Source organism: Pecten maximus, chromosome 11 (genome assembly GCF_902652985.1).
Source record: "Pecten maximus chromosome 11, xPecMax1.1, whole genome shotgun sequence".
NCBI lineage: Eukaryota > Metazoa > Mollusca > Bivalvia > Pectinida > Pectinidae > Pecten > Pecten maximus.
Window position 1 is genome coordinate 5,620,438 of NC_047025.1, and position 24,956 is coordinate 5,645,393.

The 24,956-nt window shown below is 35.6% G+C and overlaps 1 protein-coding gene across 1 annotated transcript in view; it reads left to right on the plus strand.

Annotated features, from left to right (window-relative positions):
* Nucleotides 1-24,956, plus strand: part of LOC117338137 (hydrocephalus-inducing protein-like) — a 77,013-nt gene that overhangs the window by 29,863 nt on the left and 22,194 nt on the right. Inside the window, 21 exon segments of the mRNA XM_033899351.1 lie at nucleotides 21-181; nucleotides 1,114-1,182; nucleotides 5,235-5,375; nucleotides 6,533-6,716; nucleotides 7,187-7,328; nucleotides 7,855-7,935; nucleotides 8,122-8,358; nucleotides 9,165-9,436; nucleotides 9,974-10,059; nucleotides 10,731-10,904; nucleotides 11,411-11,562; nucleotides 12,249-12,509; nucleotides 14,389-14,433; nucleotides 16,883-17,065; nucleotides 17,394-17,513; nucleotides 18,210-18,542; nucleotides 19,011-19,212; nucleotides 19,694-19,793; nucleotides 20,313-20,412; nucleotides 20,609-21,025; nucleotides 22,616-22,705. Of these exon segments, the coding sequence (XP_033755242.1) occupies nucleotides 21-181; nucleotides 1,114-1,182; nucleotides 5,235-5,375; nucleotides 6,533-6,716; nucleotides 7,187-7,328; nucleotides 7,855-7,935; nucleotides 8,122-8,358; nucleotides 9,165-9,436; nucleotides 9,974-10,059; nucleotides 10,731-10,904; nucleotides 11,411-11,562; nucleotides 12,249-12,509; nucleotides 14,389-14,433; nucleotides 16,883-17,065; nucleotides 17,394-17,513; nucleotides 18,210-18,542; nucleotides 19,011-19,212; nucleotides 19,694-19,793; nucleotides 20,313-20,412; nucleotides 20,609-21,025; nucleotides 22,616-22,705 (3,550 nt within the window).

Consider the following 24,956-nt stretch of genomic DNA (forward strand, 5'->3'; position numbering starts at 1 on the left):
TTTGTGACCTTCACCTTCAGCAAGCACTGCGGCTGTCTCACAGGCTCACTCCGTCGTGTCCAATCGTAAGACTAGCACTGTTTCAGATGTGAAGGGCAAGGACAAGCATCACGGTGGCAGCGTGGCCGGGGCGAAGACCGGGATCAATACATCATCTATAGATGGAGCCACTGGTAGCCAGGTCAGTATAACCCTTCAGTCCATGCACTAGTGTGACTTTACATCAATGACTTGCATGTTGTGCAGAGCAATATCATAATTTTTGTTGATTTTTAATAAAAAAAAAAAAATATTTAATTAAAATATGTTGAATTTGAAGTCCATATACTGTGAATTTGTAGAATCTAAGACATTCTGGTCAGAGTCGAAACATTTCCGAAGAATTCATACTTTATTTATAATATTCATATTTCAAATATCTGATAATCTCAAGTTATCTAAGGAGCTCTAGGATATGGGTGAAAATACTAAAGAGGGATACTTTTTAAGTATTTGATGGCATGGTATACTGTAAAACGTGCTTATTTTAGCGCAAACACAGAAAAAAACGTAAAATATGTTTTATCAGTGTGTGGATATGAATTAGTGCAGTTGGGAGATTCAAATCCAGAAAATCTTCATCTCAGAAACCAGCTCAACATGCAACTGCTTTCCAGTTTTAAATTCAAAATTTTAGTGATGTGCCTAAATTAGCACTGCATAAACAGTACGAAAAGCGCTAAAATCAAACTACCTCTGAAATAAGTACATTAACAGTATATTTTAAATAAACTTGCATATAAGCCATTCTCTGATCACGGTAGGCAGCTCTGCATGAGTCCAGTTTGGTGAAGTTTCATATCCTCTGAAAAATATTACAACTGTGAGATTTAGGGAATTTGTACTGATATCCTGCCAGGGTTTCACACTGGTGAGAAATAGGTTCTTGTACTTTTATCTCTCATGATTTCAAGATTACTTTCAAGTTTCACACTAGTGAGAAATACGTTCTTGTACTTTTATCTCTCATGATTTCAAGATTACTTGACTACACAGTTGAGGATTTATCAACAAAATTCTAACAAATTAACTTAAGCAAGAGGAGTGTATGTCCATACTAAATCATTTCAACAGGTAACTTACGGAGGCCACGGGGCAGTTCGAGCCAAGCCAGGGGAACCCCCTACCTCTAATTCAGACAAGGTTACAATTACCTTCATGCACCTATCGTACTATATCATAGCTGTTAGTTCAAAGTTCAAAATGTACCATATTTGATAAAACCACAAACATATGAACAGACTTTGGCATATATCACAACCAGTGTATGATTTGAGCATGGCGTTTTCCATGATTTGTGCAAGATGTTTCAAAAATGTCACACCTACCTACATGATACACTGGTTGTGATACATATACCAAAGTGTGTCCATATTTATACTTACCAGACCTGAACAGCATGTTTTATGATACATTACAAACATTTATATAAACAATACAATTTTTTATTTTGTTGTTTGTATCTATACAAGTTTGTTTTGTAATTGTTCCAAAGTCAGGTCAGTAATATCAAGTATGGTACTTTTTTGATTTTTTTTTTTTTTTTGTTGTTGCAGCAGTATTTTTGTTATTTTTTGTTTAAATATTTTTTTTTATTATTTATTTATTTTTATTTTTTGTTGTAGCATGTCTTTATAAAGGATGTGATGAATAATATTTTTAGTTGTTATTTAGTTTAAGGTCCCGACCAGTAAGACTATAGTGGGAGCTATGTTAGTAGACCTAGATTTTATTTTCTTGCCTTGTTTTTGATTTGGAATTACAGTTTTATTTTCTGGCCTTGTTTTTCATTTGGAATTACAGTTTTATTTTCTCGCCTTTTTTGAATCGGAATAAAAAAAAAAAAATTTGCCTTGTTTTTGCATTAGAATTACAGTTTTATTTTCTTGCCTTGTTTTTTTGAGTTGGAAATTATAAAATTTTATTTTCTGGCCTCCTTTTTGAGTTGGAAATTATAAAATTTTATTTTCTCACCTTGTTTTTGAGTTGGAATTAAATTATTACATTTTAATTTATACATGATCTATTCTTTCTCTATGTTGACAAAAGTTGTTTTGCTTTTTGCATGTGTATATGGTAGCTAGTGTACTAATTTTCAACTATAATTACAACACGTAACAGTTTTACTGATTACCGGCAGCTAGGTCAGCAGGACATTTGATAATAAATGGAGACTGGTGCTATACTCTCTAACACAAGTAATTGGCAATTTTGTTGGGTTTTTTTTTGCGTTTTTCTTCATATAATTATAATTAATTTTTCTTTGTTTTCATGGTAAATACTCAAATGTGATTGGTCGAAAAATTCTTTTCATTCTTCTATGAAAGAAATTCCGAGAATGGTGCGAAAAATGTGACGTCACAATACGACAATTGACTTGAGAAAAAGAATCCCAAATAAAACCCGTAAAATTGTACATAAAACATGTTTTGAATTAGAAAAAGACAATTAATTGAAATTAATTATAAGCATTGAGGTTGATTGCTTATGAAAGGAATTTTTTTTGCAAACTTTGTAAGAATCCGCGGCATAGCGGATTCTTACAAAGTTTGCAAAAAAAATTCTTTCATTCCCACGATGAAAATAAAAAAAATCAACCTCAATGCTTAAATGATATATTTTATATTCATAGATATATTTTTTGAGAATGACACTTTGTGGGGGGATTATAGGCAAATGGTGCATGCATTTTTGTTTTGTTATTATATATCACTTTTTCTGTGCATGTAATATTAGAGACAGCTGCTGGATATTTTCTTAATTCCACACATGTCTGCATGCTCTCTGACTTTATCATCAGTTTATTATTTGCAAATCTCTCAATTAGTAAAATTTATCATTTACTTAATAAGAATTTTCTTAATATCTCAGTAATGCAGAGAAAATATTTTTATTGTAAAATGTAGTATCTCCAAAGAGGTTCTTAGACATAGACAGGCATTTGAAAATGTTTTCATCATAATTGAAATAAAAAATATTGAACAGGAATTGGGCAAGTCAGACTTTCCCTATAATAATACAAGCCCTCTTCATTAAAGATATAAGGGGCCGCGGTGGCCGAGTGGTTAAGGTGTCCCGACACTTTATCACTAGCCCTCCACCTCTGGGTTGCGAGTTCGAAACCTACGTGGGGCAGTTGTCAGATACTGACCAGTAGGCCGGTGGTTTTTCTCCGGGTACTCAAGCCTTCCTCCACCTCCAAAACCTGGCACGTCCTTAAATGACCCTGGCTGTTAATAGGACATTAAACAAAATAAATAAAAAATCATTACAGATGTAAGGGAGACAATTTTTGGAGTACGAGTGTGTTACATACAATGATGTTGATGTAGTCAGCCTTTTTTTCTGGTCTTAAAATGCTTTGCTAAATAATCAGTGAAATATGTACTCAAGATTTGGTGGTACTTCTTAGTCTTGTATACATTTGTATTAACTGTTACGAGCGTTATATTGACTGAGTTAAATTTCACCAACAATGTTTGTTTTCTTCAATCCTTTTAGGATTCTGTGTTGTTAGTTCAGGAAAAATCTCAACTACAGGTTCTCAAAAAACTTAAGCAGGTACAGTGCCTGTCTAACACCTGAGTGTTACAGCATATTACAGCGTGATTACAGCGTGATTACAGCTTGGTGGTGTGTTGTGACATTACTGTAATTAATCCAATGATACGCTGACCTTGTCTTTACAGGAACCCCACTATAATATTGAGATCATTTAAGAAAGAAGTCAGTGTGGTGTTTAAATGTCTTTCCTTAAACTCTAAATATTGAAGACATCTAATTTAAAAAAAAAAAAAAAAAAAAAATCTGAATAAATTTTTTTCTTTTTGATTTGCTTGTAAAAGAAAATTACGTACAAAACTGGACCTAAAAAAATGGTGTTAAAATGACTAGCTACACCTGTCCTTGACCTAATTAAATTTCTATTGTTATGTAAATGATTCAACTGCTTGTGTATATCAATTAGGACAGTAATTCAGTGTGATACTGAAGAACTGTTCTACAATTAGATAGTCAAATAACATTAGACAATTATTTGCTTCACATGATCAAATTTAATTTGTGTAGATAACATCAGTTATGTTGATTAGAACAGTAACTTAGTATGATATACATTGATTTACTGTTCTGCCATTAGATAGTTAAATAACATTAGTCAGTTTTTTGCTTTATATTATGATTATGCAAATTTAATATGTTCAGGAAATATCAGATAATTAATCCAAAGATAAATCGTCGCTTAATTTCTTTGTGCTTGATATATACACCTAGCTTCCAGTTTGTGTTTTATCGTCAAACTGTGGCCACTAATCAGTTGAATTGCATTGTATTATTTATATTCTGAATTTTAAGTCTAAATTAAAAAATCACTTTGATTAAGGCAGAAGCCTCCTAATTGTTATGAAAAATGATAAAGTTTTAGTTAAGTTTACAAATTTTAAATGAAACACCCTGGTGATAAACCCAGCAAAACAAAACAAAAACAAATATTAGGCCACTTCCCTTACTCCAGGGATAAGCTTAAATGTAGTTCCTGAATTTTGTGAATCTTCAAGTTTCAAGTTAAAACAGACTATATTGCTTGAAGTGGTTATTACGCCCATGTTTTTATCCATTGTGACAAGAGTTTAATGTTTTAACAATATGCAGTAAATTAAATTAATTGTGTATTTAAATATGTAAGATGATAAATAAATGTGAAAGTTCCATAAACAATGTACCATTGTAACATTGTCTTGTTAAATCTTATGATTAGGAAAGGGTTTGCTAATAATACTTTGGTATTTTAATTAGTCTAGAGTAAAACTAAATTAATTTCAAATGTAAGACTATTGTTACAAGAAATATTTGTTTGGTTTTGTACTGGGGTTGATTAATGGACCAGTAGCCACTTCTAACAGTTTGAACGGTGATGGTAGATCTAGTCTGTTTAAAATTAATCTGATATTGAATTTGAAAAGCCGAAATGTGTTGCAGGATGTAATAAAAATCCACTAGACACTTCCATATGGTATCCAGTTTTAGTAAAATTTAAGAAAATGCAATAAGTCAGTAATGCATGGGGCAAGTATAAAATAATACATTTTTTCTTCAATAATTTTTTCAAGTTAAGATTTACTTTAAAAAAAAGTATAACAATACATTGTATCATAAAAGGTTGTTTTCTTATCCTGGACTGCCTCTTACTTCTACAGGTACCAAGCAGCCCCCCACCATTAGCAGCGCCCATTGCTCGACGACTCAGCGTCAGCGCAAGTGTCGCCGGCGAGGAGGGACTTATGAGCTGCGTCCTCCCTGAGGACCTCCTGGTCGACATCATCTCAGAGAGATTACAGGTAGGTTATACAGGGTTCACGGAGAGGTCACAGGTAGGTTATACAGGGTTCACGGAGAGGTCACAGGTAGGTTATACAGGGTTCACAGAGAGGTCACAGGTAGGTTATACAGGGTTCACAGAAAGGTCACTGGTAGGTTATACAGGGTTCACGGAGAGGTCACAGGTAGGTTATACAGGGTTCACGGAGAGGTCATAGGTAGGTTATACAGGGTTCACGGAGAGGTCACAGGTAGGTTATACAGGGTTCACAGAGAGGTCACAGGTAGGTTATACAGGGTTCACAGAAAGGTCACAGGTAGGTTATACAGGGTTCACAGAGAGGTCACTGGGAGGTTATACAGGGTTTCCAGTGAAGTAACAGGTAGGTTATACAGGGTTCACGGAGAGGTCACAGGTAGGTTATACAGGGTTCACGGAGAGGTCACAGGTAGGTTATACAGGGTTCACGGAGAGGTCACAGGTAGATTATACAGGGTTCACGGAGAGGTCACAGGGAGGTTATACAGGGTTCACAGAGAGGACACAGGTAGGTTATACAGGGTTCACAGAGAGGTCACAGGTTGGTTATGCAGGGTTCACGGAGAGGTCACAGGTTGGTTATACAGGGTTCACGGAGAGGTCACAGGTTGGTTATACAGGGTTCACGGAGAGGTCACAGGTAGGTTATACAGGGTTCACGGAGAGGTCACAGGTAGGTTATACAGGGTTCACGGAGAGGTCACAGGTAGGTTATACAGGGTTCACGGAGAGGTCACAGGTAGGTTATACAGGGTTCACGGAGAGGTCACAGGTTGGTTATATAGGGTTCACGGAGAGGCTATAGGTAAGTTATGTGACAGGTTTTCATGTACAGTCTCCAGGAGTGGGGGCAATTTCTTGAGTTTCAGTAAACAAGAGGTCTCTTGGTGATGCTAGCCAAATGTGATTAGTTTTTTTAACAGTCCACCAAAAACCAGGATGACAGACAACATGTTGAATAATTTTGTTACGAAGTTCTCAATGGTGGCCAAAAGTTGGTAATCTAAAATCATGGATTTCCACTTACAGAAGCTAAGTTAGAGAACATCACCAGACTCCGGGCAACTGAATGTCTTTCATTATGTAAATGACTGCCATTGCGATTTTGTAGCTGTACAAATTTCATTCTGTTTATAGCTGAATGACTGCCATCGTGGAGTCGTACTAGATGGCCTGGAAACTTTGTTCGCTCAAAACCTCCAGACGGCCGCCAATGTTATCCTGAAGGCCCTGAATAATAGACGCTTCATCTATTTCATCTCACTAAAGCTTGACTACAGTGTATTGAAGGAACAGGAGAAAAAGGCCCAGGAGGAAAATGGTAGGTCACATAACACACTTTTATATTAAATATCTACTGTTAAAACAATATTTATCACATAACTGGCCTGTTCAGACTACTTTGTCATACGGCCATAAATATCATAAGGGACATGGCTTATGTTTCAGTAGTATAAGTTGTGATGCCATGAATAATTTATGGCAAATGTATGTGTGACGCCACATGATTGTCTCATTAAAGAAAATCATAATTTGAGATTCGAGACTTGCCTGTCTTACATAGAAATATATTTAGAATTTTTACTTATATTCTTACTTATAAATATGAGTTTTGTGAGAAATAGAATTTTATACTTGTGGCAGAATTTATTAAACTTGTTAAATAATTTTATATGCCACTAAAGGCTTGTTAAGATGTAGCATGTGAAATTCCATATATATTGAGCCATTCATGGAAGATCTAGTTTAACTAACACACACTGATCATAGTTTGGTTTATAACTTTTACAGAACGCCTGGCTAAAGAAGAGGAAGAGAAAGACAGGATGAGATTGGAAGAGATGTCGGAGGATGAGTATGATGCCCTGCCAGAGAAAGACAAAGCAGCTGTTGACATGAAAAGACTGGAAATTAAGAAGGAAAGAATCAGGAAGTGAGTATTCAGCATATATATACAAGTATTCAATATGTATCCAAGTATTCAACAAATATATACAAGTATTCCATGTGTATCCAAGTATTCAACATGTATCAAAGTACTAATATTCACTATGTATTCAAGTATTCAATATGTATTCAAGTATTGAACATGTATCCAAGTAATTAATATGTATTCAAGTATTCAATATGTATCCAAGTACTCAATATGTATCAAAATATTCAATATGTATCCAAGTATTCAACATGTATCAAAGTACTAATATTCACTATGTATTCAAGTATTCAATATGTATTCAAGTATTGAACTTGTATCCAAGTATTCAATATGTATCAAAATATTCAACATGTATCCAATTATTCAATATGTATCCAAGTATTCAACATATAACCATGTATTCAACTATCCAAGTATTCAACATATATTCAAGTATTAAAATTTTTTTTTAGCAAACCAAATTATTCCAATTTGTGATTTAAAAGTTATAGCTACTAATTATTTAAATCTGCTTTTGTGATAGGGAAAACGAAGAACGTATGGAACGTGACCGTTTGGAGCGGGAGGCTGCTGAAGCTGAGGCCCGGAGACTTGAGGAGGAAAAGTAATTGATTAATTAATAGTAATTTCAAAAATGTATTTTTCAGTATACCTCATAATATAAAGTGTCATTTGTAACTCAGAGTCAGTGTAATCAAGTATACTTCTGAGTCAGTATAAATTAGTGTAAAATTTCTTTTCTTTGTGTCCAAGTTTCTGACCAGTTATAATTATGTAATGTCTGTTTTAGACCCAAAAAGAAGGGTAAGAAGGGTCCAGAGAAACCTAAAGAAGAGCCTGCTAAGGATGGTAAGAAAAGTGTGGTTGCCACAGGTAAAACAGCCAGCACTGAGCGTGTGCAGAAGTCCCAAGGCGGCCCTAAACCCCATGACAGTGACCACCCTGTCAGTAAGGCAGGTTCTAGTGTCACAGACCGACCCGAGTCCCACCAGACCGAGAAAAGCGACACAGTTCTGGACGATGGAAAGTAAGTTTAAGGGATAAGATTTTAATAAAACTGTCATATACAATATACAGATACCTAATAATGTACCTACCGTATTGGTTGTTATTAACGCCCAGGGCGGGTTTAAGAAATGGTTAAAGAGGGTATGCTTATTTAGGTAATTAAATCTATATTATGGACAAAAAGTCAGTAAGATAAATGTTTGATGCAATGTAACCTGGTATTTAAGATTTAGTGGGAGTCAAGCTCTAATCAACAAGCTTAAGTCTCGACATATAAAATGTATATGTAATATGAAATTGCTTTAAAATTAGAAGGGTCGTTTATAGGAGAAGGGGCTCTAATTGTGGCAAATATGGTAAATATATAAGTCAAATATATTGTCAAGTCAGAAAGGAAGGTCAATCCAGTCATGTTCTACATTCAACAGCAATCTATTCTGCATCATATTTTGATATTGTGGCTTCAGTCATGTTACTGCAGGGTGGAGGACCAATTTCTTCTCTTCGTCTATTCAGCTTTCACTGTAGGGCTCATTTTTATCTCTGCTTGTCTTTGATACAAATCATATACTGTTAACAGACTACGTTTGGCGTACACAAATTTTCATGTAATACCAAATTAAAACAGATTAGTGCAATAAGAATTAGATTTTCCATAGAAATATTATATAGAAAATGTAATTAGCACAGTGATAATTTCAGACAATGCTTCTAGAATGAAAAGTTATAGTATTTGAAGACTACCACTAAAATACATATGTTTTAACTGGACCTAATCAATGTGATGTTCTATGTTTTTTAAGGAAGGGGAAAAAAGGAGGCAAGGATGCAAAGAAACCTGGGGATGGAAAAGGAAAAGTCGGATAAAGAAAAAGGAGAGAGTGAGGCAGAAATTTGCCATGATCCTCTCAAAGAATCCGAAATCTTACTCATGCAACGTTTCCGTACTATAGAGCATTCTAGTAAGGAGATTGCTGACCTCATAGAATTCTGGGACAGGACAACTCTGGGCATCAAACGACCACCCACTCCATCAGAAAAGTCCGAGGAAGATGGACAACATCATCCACCATCTGGCAAAAAAGCCAAGGGAAAAGGTATGTATGCATATAATTTATAAAAAAATTTTAAAAAAAATTATAAATTACCTCCCCTTATAAAATTCTTAACCATGATTATCTCCCCTTATGAAACCCATATCAATTATTACCTCCCTTCAGTAAAGGATGACATATACCTTTAATCCACTGCAAAAGTGTTACAGTATTAAATGTGAAGAAGTTTGGAATCATAGGTTGTCTCCCCTTATCAAGCAGAATCTCCTTATAAACTGTAAACAAAATTGTGTATGTGTATAAATTTTTCGCTTCAAGTCTTATTTAGACTCATTGTTGACTTGTCAATTTCATTGTCAGTTCATATATTTTCATACCTTATTGTGCCTTTAATATATTTTTTTTTTATTTTCTGCTCTTTTATCTAATGATTCCGAAGGTGGTAATTTAAGATACTAATTGATATTAGCCACAGACACATAACTATTACTCTTTCCGTCATATTTGTATTAAATGAACCTGTACAATTATCCCGGAGCTAATTGTAACATATAGTCAAACTGTCATTTCTGTGGACAGATAAACACGACAAACAGGAGAAAGAAAAGGAGAAGGAAAGACAAAAACAGATTGAGAAAGAAAACGCTGAAAGAGCCGCTAAAGAGGTAAATATCAGTCACTGTTAAACATGTACAATATTTCCTCACAAAAAAATTGTCTTTGTTTAATGCAATATATTATCTTCAATATGCCCTCCCATATGTCAATTGTCATTGTTAAAGTTGTATAATCGATGATATTTCCTCACAAAAACGTTGTCTGTTCTAATTGATATAACTTAAACTATATGATATGTAATGAAATGCGATGTTTTTGTTTTGAAAATATGTAAGTTATTATTATTGATATTATCATAATTTGTCGAAAAAACAATTGTCAGTATATTTTTGATAATGATTAGGAATGAAAACAAAATAATGTAAGGTATATTTTCTTAATTCAATTTTTCAACTTCATTGCTTGTCCCTGAAAACTTGACATATGTTTTTCACATGAGTATATATATATTGTAGACCTTTAGAGTATGATTTTATGTAGCGTTTGTTACAATAAGTATAACGCTTGTTCTTGTTTTCGGGCAATATTTACATTTTTGTTAATTGTCAGCTGATATTTACAGCACTAGTAAAGAACCATATAAAATATGTTCTATGTTAATATTTCTTTGAAAATTGAGATGAATTATACAGACCCCGTTGGCATGTTGCTTATATATGTGTGATATGTGATTGTGATGTAGATCAAATGGGAGATAACTTTGGTATTCACATTGTAGGCTGCGGCAGCGGCTAACCAGCAGGGAGATATGGCAGATGGCGAAGCTGTAGAAGAAGCTCCAAAGGAGGATGACAGTTCTGGCATCCCCCATTTCCAAATAGACTGCTCCGACAAATCCATCACACCCTTCGATAAGCTCATGGACCTACAGAAACTGCCGTCCATGAATGAGGTACTGTATGTCGGAGTGAAGAGCGATGACAAAAAATATGTCCTAGTTTCTAGGTAGACATATGATCTGTTTGGAACAAAAAATGTATCTTCAAGAGTCAAAACCAACTGTTGGTGATAGTCTTAAGAGACTGAATTTACAAAATTTGTTCCAATGTCTATTATAGTTGTATATAATCTCACTAGATAGCTGATCGTGAACGATACATGCATGCTCCAGGTCTTCCATGACTTGGTGTTTAGATGTTTAAAGCAATAAATTATTAATCTCTAAAACCTTTATAATTAGATTTTGTTAGACATTCAGGGTTCAGGGGGGAAAAGTTCAAGGCTTAGCCACTTTTGAAGATTCAAAACAAATATAAAGATATAAAAAACAGTTCACATTTTGTTATAAATATCATCCCCAGATAGGATTTAATGTCCAAATTCAGTTAGTTTATCGGTAGATGATAATCCTGTTTTAGTTTCAGCTGTTAATATATAAATATATTTATTTTTTTGCAGGTCCTGGATGGAATTGGACTTGGCCCCCGAGGTCCCCCTATACCTCCATCTGCCACATTCGCCGTTGTGCCCTACCCTGTGAAGAGACGAGCTCCACCTGTCTCCGAGTTCGGAGGTCGCTACATATTTGTTGCTTCGTCTCCAGATGATCCGTAAGTGTTGCCATGGTAACTTGTCATTAGTGGTGTGCACATTTTTATCTGACCTTTACATAATGTTATTTGGTAATTAATGCATAATGTCAAAACAAGCCAATTATTAATTTATAAATTTAAATTTCAAAATCTTGCGACAAAACTTTTATATTCCATGCGACTAGTTACAGATGGGATATATAGTTTTGTATCATATTTCTGTCCATATTTGTTTCCGAAGGCATGAAGGACCTCTTTTAGATATTTTCTCAATATTGTATAGTATCGTATCTGTCTATGTGTATGTCCATATTTCTTTCGATCGCGCGAAGGTCTGCCAGAGCAACCTTGCATTCGAAGACAAACTTTCGAACTTGGCACGCCTATTCCTGTCATGAAAGAATGAACCTGTTTCTTAACACTTCATTGTCAATTTGGGTCGTACAAGAAAACAGTTTTTCCATGTGATTTAGTGATTCTGCAGGATTTGAAATAACTGAAGCTTCTAACTTGTGATTCCAGTTAATGCTAAGAAAAGCTGTCAAAAATACAAACATTAAATTGGTACTTAGTTTACAAAGTTATTAATATTGCGAAAATGTTGGAAATGATATATGTCACAAACCATCAATAGAGAAATTGTATAATATCAACTTAATGTACCTGGTAGTGAGAGGGTAAATTGTGTTGTTTTGTGTTGACAGAAACATTGGTTTGCTCGATGCTAAAGATCCCGAACCCGAGGAGGAAAAGTCAGTTACCCCAGACAAAGGTAATGATTTGACAACGCCAACCAAGGGAAAGTCAGGAAAGACCGACAAGTCTGCAGGAAAGGAGGATAAGAAAGGCGAGAGAAAGAAGAGTGCTGAGAGGAAACAGACCTCCAAAACGACATCACGTCGCAATTCAATGCAGGTTCCGTCCCCACCCCCAGGGGCTGCCACACCTGTGTCGGACCTAGACAGGTATCTGTTACAACAATGCTTAACGATAATTATTAATTATAGGAAAATTTCAGAGTAGCCTAGCTTATCTACATCAATATGTCAATAATCGACAATAAGAGTGTAGAAAATTAAAGAGAAATATTTCGATTGTTTAGAGGAACAATGACGTATCTCCAACATGGAGTGCCTAGAAATAAAGGGCCGTATCTCAAATTTATCCAATTTTAGATTTTAATCAATTACAATTAAGAGTGAAATTTTCTTAAAGAATTTGTACATTATATCATTTGAAATGGTCTAGTTCTGTTAAAATACTATGCATTTTAAAAGAATTAGACAATTTCCATTGATATTAAGTATAAATTCTATAAGAAAAGCTCACTCATAATTGTAATTTATTAAAATCTAAAAACTGATAAACTTGAGTCACGGCCCTTTACTTCTAGGCACTCCATGTTGGAGATACGTCCTTGTTCCTCTAAACAATCGATATATTTACAAAAGTAAACTGTTACAAATGTTTTAAGTCTGACTTGATGGAATATTAAAATTTTCTCCATACTTCGGAAACTGTTTCTGATTGTTAGCATGAGAATCAAATTTGGAATACACACATTTCTATCAGGGTATTCAGTATATAGATACTTACTATATAAATGTTTTGATTGGTTGATTTTTTGAGTGTTTCTCCACTGATTGGTTAACGTCTCGCTGTAGAACTTCCAACTAAAAGTTTAATCTGTTTGTAGGATGTGTTTTAATATCTTGATGCAGTGAATTTTTTCCCCTAATAATCAGCATGGACTTGCTTTGATATTTAACCAGTTTGATCTGTTGATTGTGTGCTAGCAACTTGATTCTTCTTCTACTTGACCATACCTATCACCATTGTGCATGCTGCATTCAGGATTTCCTACAGGATTTCATTCAGGATTTCATGAAGGATTTCCTGTGAAAACAGTTTCAACACCCACTTAAATCCCTCAAACAGATTTCACAAGTAAAAGTCAATTTCAAATAGGTTGTTGTAAGTATTAATGGAAATAAATCTGTAATATCACAATTGAATGACCCTGTAAGCCATTAAGGAATTTTAATTTGATGTAACGCCAGCATAGTGACATAGAAAGTTACTGTCAGACTCAAATTCAAGTAAGTCATTGTGCTGATCTGAATCAATAAAATTCATTTAAAGTTCATATTAAAGATATAGACATAGAGTGCAATATTTCTGAATAAAGAATAAAATTCAAGGGGTCATATGGTGTCAGGTTTTTTAGTTGAAATTTACTTCTTTTTTTTTCATAGATATTAGCTTTGAATTATTTAATAGAAACTTTGAAATAAGAGCTAAATCCAGTAGAAAATATCTTTGTTTGGCTGTTTTTTTGTTGTTTTTGGAAATTTTGAATTATAAACATTGGGAGTATTGTGCAATAATCAGTTTATAAATTTTAATCTTCATCTATCTTAAATATAACCGCACATAATTTGAATTTTGAAAAACTAGTTGAGTGAAACTGAAGTATCTTTAAAATTTTATTATGAAAAAAAAAAATTTAAAAAAAAAAATTTCTAAAAAAATATGGTATGTGATTTTTATGCGAAAAAAAAAGAATCACTTTTGGATAATGTTTGATTTGTAACCTCCCCTGTTCGTATCTCGTTTGATATCACATGTGAATTTTAACAAACACACACCTGTTTTCAGATCACTTTATATGTTGTTGTCTCCCTTTGATCCCCCACTGTTCTGCCACATGTGTCACAACTCTCATATTAATTCTCAACAACAACTAGTCGTCCCGAGAAGAAGATTTACGATTGTTGTTGAGAATTCCCTAGTGCACCATTGTAACTCTGTAGCAGTGCATGACTGGCTTCTCCTTGATTCCAGCACTACCGGGGAGGGCTTTGGTGTAGCTGATTCCAAAACACCGAAGTAAGTACTGTCAGAGCACTGCCTCCTGGCTCACCTACACTATTACGCACGGGATCATCAGGCTTCAAAACACCGGCCACAATTCTGTTTTAGGCTTCAAATCATTGTAGCTGTAAATCTTGTCTGTGCTTCAAATCATACCATACGTTTCTTAATGGTCACTGTCTTTATTGTACCATCTCACAAATCGTACACCTCTATCCCTGATTCTCACCATTAGTGAAGTGATACATTTGATATGTGTTAGATTTATACATTTATCATAATATATACAAGGCTTCAAATTGCAACTCATCATTCTAGACAAAATGTAATGTAGAACAACGTTTTATAAGTTATATTCTTTATGCTAATTCTAAAAGTGTTTCTCACAAAAGGAAAATTCTAAAATTCTAATTTTTTTTTTTTTTTTTTTTTCAATTTCATTTTTATTTTTATTTTAATTGTTTGAATTTGAATACCTTTACTTTTGCTTTTTATATTTTGATAAAATATGGGTAGCATGATTTTGGGATTTGTACCCACTCATGTAGAAAGCCAGAATGTAAACCACTTTATATTGGCCAAACCCACCGGTAAGCTTGTTCGCTATCAAGAGGAAGTCGTTTTGAGGTTGACCTATTTTTGAAAAGGGAAATCATCATTCAACAGCATACAGGTGAGCAAAACGGGTCTTTTGGACCTTTTTTTGTACATTTTGGATGTAAAAAATTATACGTATATATTAGGATATTGATATTTCCGTTGCAAGTCGACCAATCAGAGTAGAAAAAAATCAGTGACATCTCTTACATCACAAAGATCTGTGACATCACAAAACATGTCTGTGGTATCACAAAGATCTTTGACGTCACAAAAATCGGTGACATCTCAAAAGTCAGTGACATCACAAAGATCGGTGACATCGCAAAGGTCGGTGACATCGCAAAGGTCGATGACATCACAAAGGTCGGTGACATCAGGAAACCTGAAGTTGCTACAGCAACAGCATTTGACAGGACTAGAAACAAGCGAAAACTCCGACAACATCAGGAGAGAATTGGAGCTCCAAGTACTCCGAATGGTCCCTTTACCGTAAATATCACAGAGAGGAAAATACATTAAACAAAAATAATTCCATTTTCACTTTTCCATTATTTCACACAAATATTTTAGAAAATGGGATTATTATTTATTTAGTTCTTTATTTTTCTCATAAGTCGTTTAAATTTTTTGTGTTTTTTTTTTTTTTTTTTATCTATCTTTATAGTGTTAAAATTTTGCAGTACAAGTGTGTGATTTATATATATCACACAAAAAAAACTGGAATTATCATTTATATGTTTAAATTTGGATATTGAACTCAGACAAACAATAGTCCTAATAATATCTGGGGCCAGAATGTTGAATCTGGCTCGACTGCAATCATGATAGCATAATTGTGCCAGAGTCTTCAGTCTCAGCTAACTATTTTGCTGATTTGACCTCAGGTAGTGGAGTCAGAAATTTATCTCACCATGCTTTTTATTCAGTTTCGCTGCCAGAATGTTTTATTTTTACAACTTGCTAGTTTTGACTTTTCCTACTGACATTTCATTATACTTGCACTATAACTCTACTAATATCCTGTGTGATGGCAGAAACATGCAACTTTTCCTCACTCAATGCCAATTCCAAATGAACAATAACATTATGTTGGGTTTTTTTTAATCTTGATAGCTGAGATTATATTTGTTAATTTTTTCCGTTGGATAAAAATTCTACATCTGTGAGGACATGTTGCATTTTCTCTAAAAAAATATCTTCTTAACCTCATTAGTCTGACATTAAAACCCATTTTAACACAGTAATCTGTGATGATATACTTTGTAGGTCAACCGAGACGAAGGTTCAAATGATCTATTACAATCATCTATTTCAATACTCCCTTGAATAATCACCTTTAATATTTATTTCTTGTCAAATGTTCCTGAACCAAGCTTGGTAAAATTTAACAGGTGAGAGGTAAACTTAAAAGGATTAATTACTTTCGTTGGAAAAAATTGGATAAAATTGAATAAAATTTCAAGAAGCTTCTTCTGGAGATTGAGATAAGCTTAAAAACAACGGAGAATACAGTCATAATATTGAAACCATAATTCCAACTTAAAATCGATGAATCAAGGGCAAAATGCTATCAAAAAACATTTTTATATAGACCCAAGACAAAGTACAGGAACACCAGGTGTTTTGGAAGGATAATCGTCTTCTGCGTCATCGATGACACTCAGCATACAAACCTTCTCGAAATGAGAATGAGAGGGAATTTAAAAGAAAATTGGATGACTGCATTCCTAAGATTTGATAAGAAATAAATGCATAATTAAAAAAAAAAAAAAAAATGCAAAATTCATTTAAAAAAATCTTTATTAAAAACTGTTGTGTAAATGTTACAACCATGTTGTTCCTGCATTCTTCGTGTTTTTACTAGGTTATCAATCTTCCGATGGATTGTCCCAGCTAATGGGGAGGTAATTCTACGCCTGCGCTTCCAGTCCGAGGAGCTTGGCCAATTTGACCAGACGCTCAACTTTGAAATTGTTGGTACTCGTCGACGTTACCAGCTGTATTGCCGTGGGATATGTGCCTTCCCCTCCATCAGTAGAGAACCGAGGTAAGGATATTATATCATTATATCTCATTACAATCAAAGATTAACCAATGTGGGACTATAGGTGTTATTTTTCCAACAGCGTCAGCCGTGTTGTCCGTGATAAAAGGTTGTTTTTTCATGCCCCCAACTTTTGGGCGCAAAGGGATGTCCAGGGTTGTTTCTGAAATTTTCAATTTAAGGTGACATCATAATTGCTACTTATTATGGATGTAAAAAAAAAAAAAAAAAAAATTAAATTGAAATACATGTTTGAATGTTACCCATATTCCACAACAGTGGTGTCATATGTGAGTGCCAGGTTGCTTATTTTTGTTTTTGTTATTTGTAGAATTGTGTTCCCGAGCCGTAAGAAGAGTAAGAAATCCGATGAAATTGTACATAAGAAGTACATCCTGTCGTCAGATACATTTGAGTTTGGTCCGCTGCTCATCATGAAATCTAGAGAAAGGTAATAACTGATATCTATTACACACATAAACATCATCAACTGAATCAAAACAATTATCACACACCTTAATTTTATTATGAATTATGGTTATATAATTCATAAAATTATAATTTTAACAGAAGTTTGAACAACATGTACCAGCAACTGTAAAATTAAAATGTATATTGAAGGTTTATTAGGAGGGCTGGTACTCAGTATAATCCTGTGACTATTACATTGTAATAATTGGTCAAAGATTGAAAATAATTAAAAATCAGTCAAAATAATTGAAAATTAGTCAAAATAATTGAAAATTAGTCAAAATAATTGAAAATTAGTCAAAACAAAAAAGTAAAACCAATCATCAATGGTGTATAAAGTCAATTAAAAAGGAAACTGAAATTATAAATATTTGGCTTCATGTATTTCTGTAACCAAGAAGTAGTTGACCTTATATATAAATATAAAATAAAAAATGTTAAAAATCATTAAATGCTCTGTTTGTGTTCAGTTTAAAAAAAATTGATAACAAATGCTATGTAAAATATGTAATAAATGTACTTAGATGTACAAAAATTTTCTACAAAAGGGACAATTCTGTTCTAAATTTAGAAAACCGATTATAATTAATAGTCAATCTTTTTGAGTATCGATTATCAATTCTGGAAGTGAAACCGATTCCCATCACTAATGACTATAATGCTATGTATTTTATAGGTACAAGGAGGGCCGGTACCCAGAAAACATGGAGAAACTATTAATAAACAACACATCCCCGTTAGAGGCCGACATCAGCTTCTGTTTCCAGCATGACAGTAAGGGCGAAACATTCCTCCTCGACCCGCCCAACATGACGCTGAAGCCCGGCGACACACAGACTCTCACCATATGGGCGTACCCACGCTCCCCAGAGGTTTACGAGGACGCTATAGTTTGCTGTATCCGGGAGAATCCAGAACCTGTTGTCTTCAAAGTTACCTGTGTCGGGGTGAAAGCTGAGCTGGAACTGGACAAGAAGGCGTTACACTTTGAGAAAGTCCTTCTACACAGGTACATAGATAGCTTTAAGAAGAAAACATAATTTCAAAACATTTTCTTTTAATTCTATTTTATATTATTGTAATTAAAATATGCATTTTAGCTAGTTTCTTGTCTATTTTGTATTGTTTGGGAGCTGCTCTGTGATGTGAACACACAGTTTACTGACGAGTTGGAATATGGACGTAATTAATCTTTGTTGATAGATCACATTAGACTTGAGAAGATTAACAAGCTAGATACAAACTGCTGTAACGATAAAAGTCAAAATTGCTGAATATCGCTCAACTTTGTTTATAATTTTCAAAACCCTATGGCAAATTTTAGATATGCCAAACTACTTCCTCTTGTCAGATGGAATTCATTATAAACAAGTTTTATTGTAATATTGAATAAAATCATCTGGTTATTTTTGATAAAAGTGTTTTTAGAAAGTTTTTATTTGTCAAATGACAATGTGGAGATATATCAAATTTACAGGAAGGACACTAAGACGATCTACCTAAGGAACAGCACTATGCTGCCAGTAAGATGGAAACTCAGCCTGTTGGAGAACCTTGGGGATGACTTCACGGTGGCTGCGGACAATGGCATTGTAGAGCCTCGGTCTGAATATCCACTGCATTTTTACTTCCGAGCTATGAAGCCTGTACAAAGTGCTCGCAAAATGATCCGACTAGAGGTCAGTAATTATGTGAATGACATTGACACACTTTCAAAATGCGACCAATGTCAAATGATTTTTAATCAGCCTTGGAATAAATTGTTTGACTGTTATCTTTTTGAAATTTATAAAAAAATAAAAACTTCTGTAAAGTTTGAAAGTCACGCTTTTGAAAAAGTTGTTCAGATGTAGATCTACTAAATACATTTTTGCCTTCCCTGCATTGTGATAAGAAATTATGAATGAACATCAATGTTCGTTTAAAAACCACTGGACTAATCCACATCAATGCTGCTTCCCTATAACTCCTATAAAAACTACCCAATATTATGTTTAAATTTCATCATTTAAAAAAGTCATATGTCAACATGTCCCATCCCTGGGGATGATTTTTTCTTCCTTATTGAGCTTTTAAATCAATACACAGTTTCAGCATTCTAGCTGACCTGCTTATGTTCAACACCAGTTTTTGAAATACCGCTGACTTGTTGTGTTTCAGATTTATGATGTAGACGAGATATTCGGCATGTTTAGCACAGAGAACATCACCGTCACAGCCGAGGCTTATGACATCGCCCTGGACATGAGCTTCCCCAAAGGTAGGTAGTCATATTTTAGTAAGATCAGAATTTGTATACCCCTGCAACGAAGTTAGGGGGGTATACTGGAATCAGGTTGTCCGTCCGTCTGTCTTTAGACACATTTTGTCCGGACAACTCCTCCTAAAACAATAGGCCGATTCCAATGAAACTTCACACACATATTAATGATCATGTGTTGATGTGCATGCCACTTTCTTTTTCTCAAAATTATGGTTGCTATGGCAACTGGTCACTATAAACAGGTTTTCTGATAAGAACCATAACTTTAAGTTTGTCCGGACAACTCCTCCTAAACCGATGGGCCGATTTCAATGAAACTTCACACAAATATAGAGGACCAAGTGTAGATGTGCATGCCACTTTCTTTATCTCAAAATTATGGTTGCTATGGCAACTGGTCACTATATTTTTGATAAGTCAAGAGCCTTTCTTACATATGATTTTCACACCAGAGCTTTTTTGGGGTATATTTTTGTGAACCTCTCTATTGACTGTGTTTATATATTTTTTGTGTAGGAGCTGATGGTGGATTGGATTTCGGAACAATACGGGTTGGAGAAGAACAGAAACAACAATGCACTCTGAAAAACAGAGGCAAATACGAAATACAATACCAGTGAGTATTTGTTTGGCATATTGTTAATTCACATGTAGACTTTAGTCACTTAATTAATTTGAAATCATCCGGATACTGAATTTATTTTACTTCTTAATAATGACAATATACAAAGCTAATTATATATCGTAAGATACACGTGATATCAAGTCCCTTTGGTTGATTTACCTAGTACATAAATTTTACTACTTTACAGATTTGATCTGGAGGACTGTGATCCAGACAATCCTAGCGCATCCAAGCTGTTCACTATTATACCTCAGAAGGGCAGCTTGAGTCCCCTGGACCGACCGACCCAGGTCACGGTCTTGTTCAAGTCCATGAAGGAAGTCCACATCAAAGACCAGGCCATCCTAAAGTGCCTGGTTATCGAGCCGAACGTGGCTGAGGGAGGAGAAATCATCGCTAGTATCCCTGTCAAAGTCACCGTAAAGGCCGGCTTTAATAAGTACAACGTCTTACCGATGAACGACATCAACTTCGGCTCAATGATTGTCAACAGCAAGAAAACCCGACAGTTCGTTATCCAGAACAAAGGCGAGTTCGACATGAAGTACACCATTGTTAAGATGATCAAGGAAACTCAGCAGTCGCAGACTCGTCACGCTCGCCCGTAAGTTTCCATACTTTAATTACTAAATAACTACTAATTGGCCTTTTCCCTTCCTACAATATGTTCGTCTCTGGGTTGTGGTTATCTCAGCACACTAGCACCAGTTTGTAATAGTTTCGTAAAGTGTCTGAAAAAATAGATATTCAATTTTGTTCTCATTGCTCAGATTTTATTTGGTCACTTTCAGTAATTTTTTAATTGATTACAAAATTCTGAATTGAAATTGATGAGGAAAATGCTTGTTATCATGGTTAAATACTAATTTGATCATGTCTTTATACAATTTTCTCTATCTTGGTGCTTAGGATAGAAAAGAGTAAAAGGGTCAATATCTTGTCTGAAAGATGGATTCCTACATATCTGCTTTATGTCAACCATTAGGTTGTTTTACATTAAATGCCAAACTGCAGCATCTGTCGTGTGTCCTCAATCCAGCAAAACTAGTCTAGCTTACCAAGAGAATACATCTAGCCTTGACACTGCCGCTTGGAAATAATTTGCAATTTATATTACAATCGATGGAGAATATTTTGCAATGATTGCTAATTATCCTGTGAGCAATACGAGCCCTTTGGACCTTTTTTATGTATAATCTGTGTCAGCTTCAACCTTCATGTACATTTCAAACATGGTCTTATATTTTGCAATGATTATCCTTATCCTGTGAGCAATTCAGGCCCTTTGGACCTCTTGTTTATATATACATGTGTATATATATATATGTGTCAGCTTCAACCTTCATGTATATTTCAAACATGGTCTTACATTTTTGCAATGCGTATGCTTATCCTGTGAGCAATACGGGCCCTTTGGACCTCTTGTTTGTATAATCTGTGTTGGCATTAACCTTCAGTGTGTATATATATATATATATACATTATTTCAAACATGGTTTTATGCTTGTCAGGTCATTAATATAATTTCTTTCAGAAAATTTTGAATTCAATAAATGTATTTAATTATATCATGAATTAATTATGTAGAGGAATCCATCTGGCCACAACCTGTAATCACTAATTATAGACCGTGTATATAAAAATACACCTAGTAAGTGTGTACTGCAGCTTCAGCTTGTTTATAACAGCACAAATTTCATGAGCATGCAGAATTAAGTAAAATGTTTCATGACTGAACAATTGGTCTCAGTCTTATAGAACATTAACTGTTAATATTTAACAGTAACTCGGATAATAACTAATGTTTGTTTGTGGACGAAAAAAAGTATACTAAAATGCAATTTGTGCTGATTGTAACATATATATGATACCTTTCTCATATATACAAATTAAAATATCTATTTATTTTGAAAATGGCAGCCATTCTTTATCTTTCTATCTGGTGAAACTCTACAGTAGAATGTGTGCAGACAGATATTTATTGTATTTTTGTTAATTTTGGTGGCGATGAAATTTTTTAAAAAGTTTTTGAGCATGGTTTTGGTATAACTACTTGAAATCTGAGAGAAAATTTTGAAAAAAATTTGTTGAGCATGGTTTTGGTATAACTATCTGCCCGCTGGAATTGAAAAATGATATTTGTCTGCTACACACTACGTAACACTGACTGATATATACCCTCTATCACCATCAGCCCAATTAAGGACAATAAGCGAAGTAAGTCACGGGACGGCTCTAGCTCCGGCCGGTCAGTGGCCAGACCAAAGAAGGCTGACTCCGTGAGGTAGGTGTCTCACTCAGTGTTGGTGTTGTCTCCACTGGCACACACCATGGACACCTGTGTAATGTAATGTGTTGGCTGCTGTGTAGTGTGACCCCAGTGTGACCTTGGCTGTGTAGTGTGACCTTGGCTGTGTAGTGTGACCTCAGTGTGACCTTGGCTCTGTAGTGTGACCCCAGTGTGACCTTGGCTCTGTAGTGTGACCCCAGTGTGACCTTGGCTCTGTAGTGTGACTCCAGTGTGACCTTGGCTGTGTAGTGTGACTCAAGCTGTGAAACATAAAACCAATGAGACCATTGCTCTGTAGTGTGACCCTAGCTGTGTAGTGTGACCCCAGTGTGACCTTGGCTAAGTAGTGTGATCCCAGTGTGACTCAAGCTGTGAAACATAAACCAAGTGAGACCATGACTCTGTAGTGTGACCCTGGCTCTGTAGTGTGACCCGAGTGTGACCCTGGCTCTGTAGTGTGACCCCAGTGTGACCCTGGCTCTGTAATGTGACCCCAGTGTGACCCTGGCTCTGTAATGTGACCCCAGTGTGACCCTGGCTCTGTAGTGTGACCCAAGTGTGTCCTGAGCTGTGTAGTGTGACCCAAGTGTGTCCTGAGCTGTGTAGTGTGACCCAAGTGTGTCCTGAGCTGTGTAGTGTGACCCAAGTGTGTCCTGAGCTGTGTAGTGTGTCCTGAGCTGTGTAATGTGACCCCAGTGTGACCCTGGCTATGTAATGTGACCCCAGTGTGACCCTGGCTCTGTAGTGTGACCCAAGTGTGTCCTGAGCTGTTTAGTGTGACTCCAGTGTGTCCTGAGCTGTTTAGTGTGATCCCAGTGTGTCCTAAGCTGTTTAGTGTGACTCCAGTGTGTCCTGAGCTGTGTAGTGTGACCCCGGTGTGTCCCGAGCTGTTTAGTGTGAGTCTAGTGTGTCCTAAGCTGTTTAGTGTGACCCCAGTGTGTCCTAAGCTGTTTAGTGTGACCCCAGTGTGTCCTGAGCTGTTTAGTGTTACCCCAGTGTGTCCTAAGCTGTTTAGTGTGACCCCAGTGTGTCCTAAGCTGTTTAGTGTGACCCCAGCTGTGTCCTGAGCTGTTTAGTGTGACCCCAGCTGTGTCCTGAGCTGTTTAGTGTGACCCAAGTGTGTCCTGAGCTCTGTAGTGTGACCCCGGTGTGTCCTGAGCTGTGTTATGTGACCCAAGTGACTGTCTTTAGCTGTGTTGTGTGACCTTATTGTGTCCTGAGCTGTGTTGTGTGACCTTAGTGTGTCCTGAGCTGTTTAGTGTGACCCCAGCTGTGTCCTGAGTTGTTTAGTGTGACCCCAGCTGTGTCCTGAGTTGTTTAGTGTGACCCAAGTTTGTCCTGAGCTGTCTAGTGTGACCCCAGTGTGTCCTGAGCTGTTAAGTGTGACCCCAGTGTGTCCTGAGCTGTTTAGTGTGACCCAAGTGTGTCCTGAGCTCTGTAGTGTGACCCCGGTGTGTCCTGAGCTGCGTTATGTGACCCAGGTGACTGTCTTTAGCTGTGTTGTGTGACCTTATTGTGTCCTGAGCTGTGTTGTGTGACCTTAGTGTGTCCTGAATTGTTTAGTGTGACCCTAGTGTGTCCTGAGCTGTGTAGTGTGACCCCAGTGTGTCCTGAGCTGTGCAGTGTGACCCCAGCTGTGTCCTGAGCTGTTTAGTGTGACCCCAGCTGTGTAATGTGACCCCAATGTGACCCCAGTTAAGTCCTGTATGATCTTGTGTCGTATGTGTGATTTCAGCAGTATGTTTGTGTCCCTTTAAGTTTGTGTAGATTTTATTTAGCTGGAGAAGGAAACTGCACTCTTTTTTGTATTTCTGCACACTTTTAATACCTTGACATTCTGCCTTTATTAATCTTATATTGATGGTGGTAGCTTTTCTGTCTAATACATTGATTTCATACTAGAATTGATTAAAAACGACCAAGATTTCATCAGAAAAGATTTCTCATTAATGAATTTTTTTAAATATATGTATAGGTATTTGAAATATATAAGTTAATTATTTTTGTTACTTAAATTTGTTTATTTGTTTATATGAATGTTTAAATGACCTCTGAGAATGTAATATTCTGATGTAATTTTGAGAGCTTTTAACATCTATTTTGATGTAATGAACACGACAGTGAATACAGCACCACTCACAGTCAGGTCCAGCTCACTAGCGGCGTATCACGCATGAACAATGTGGTAGTTAATAGACGCTTACACAACAGCACCAGGTAATGTCTCAAGTGGGGGCAGGCTGAG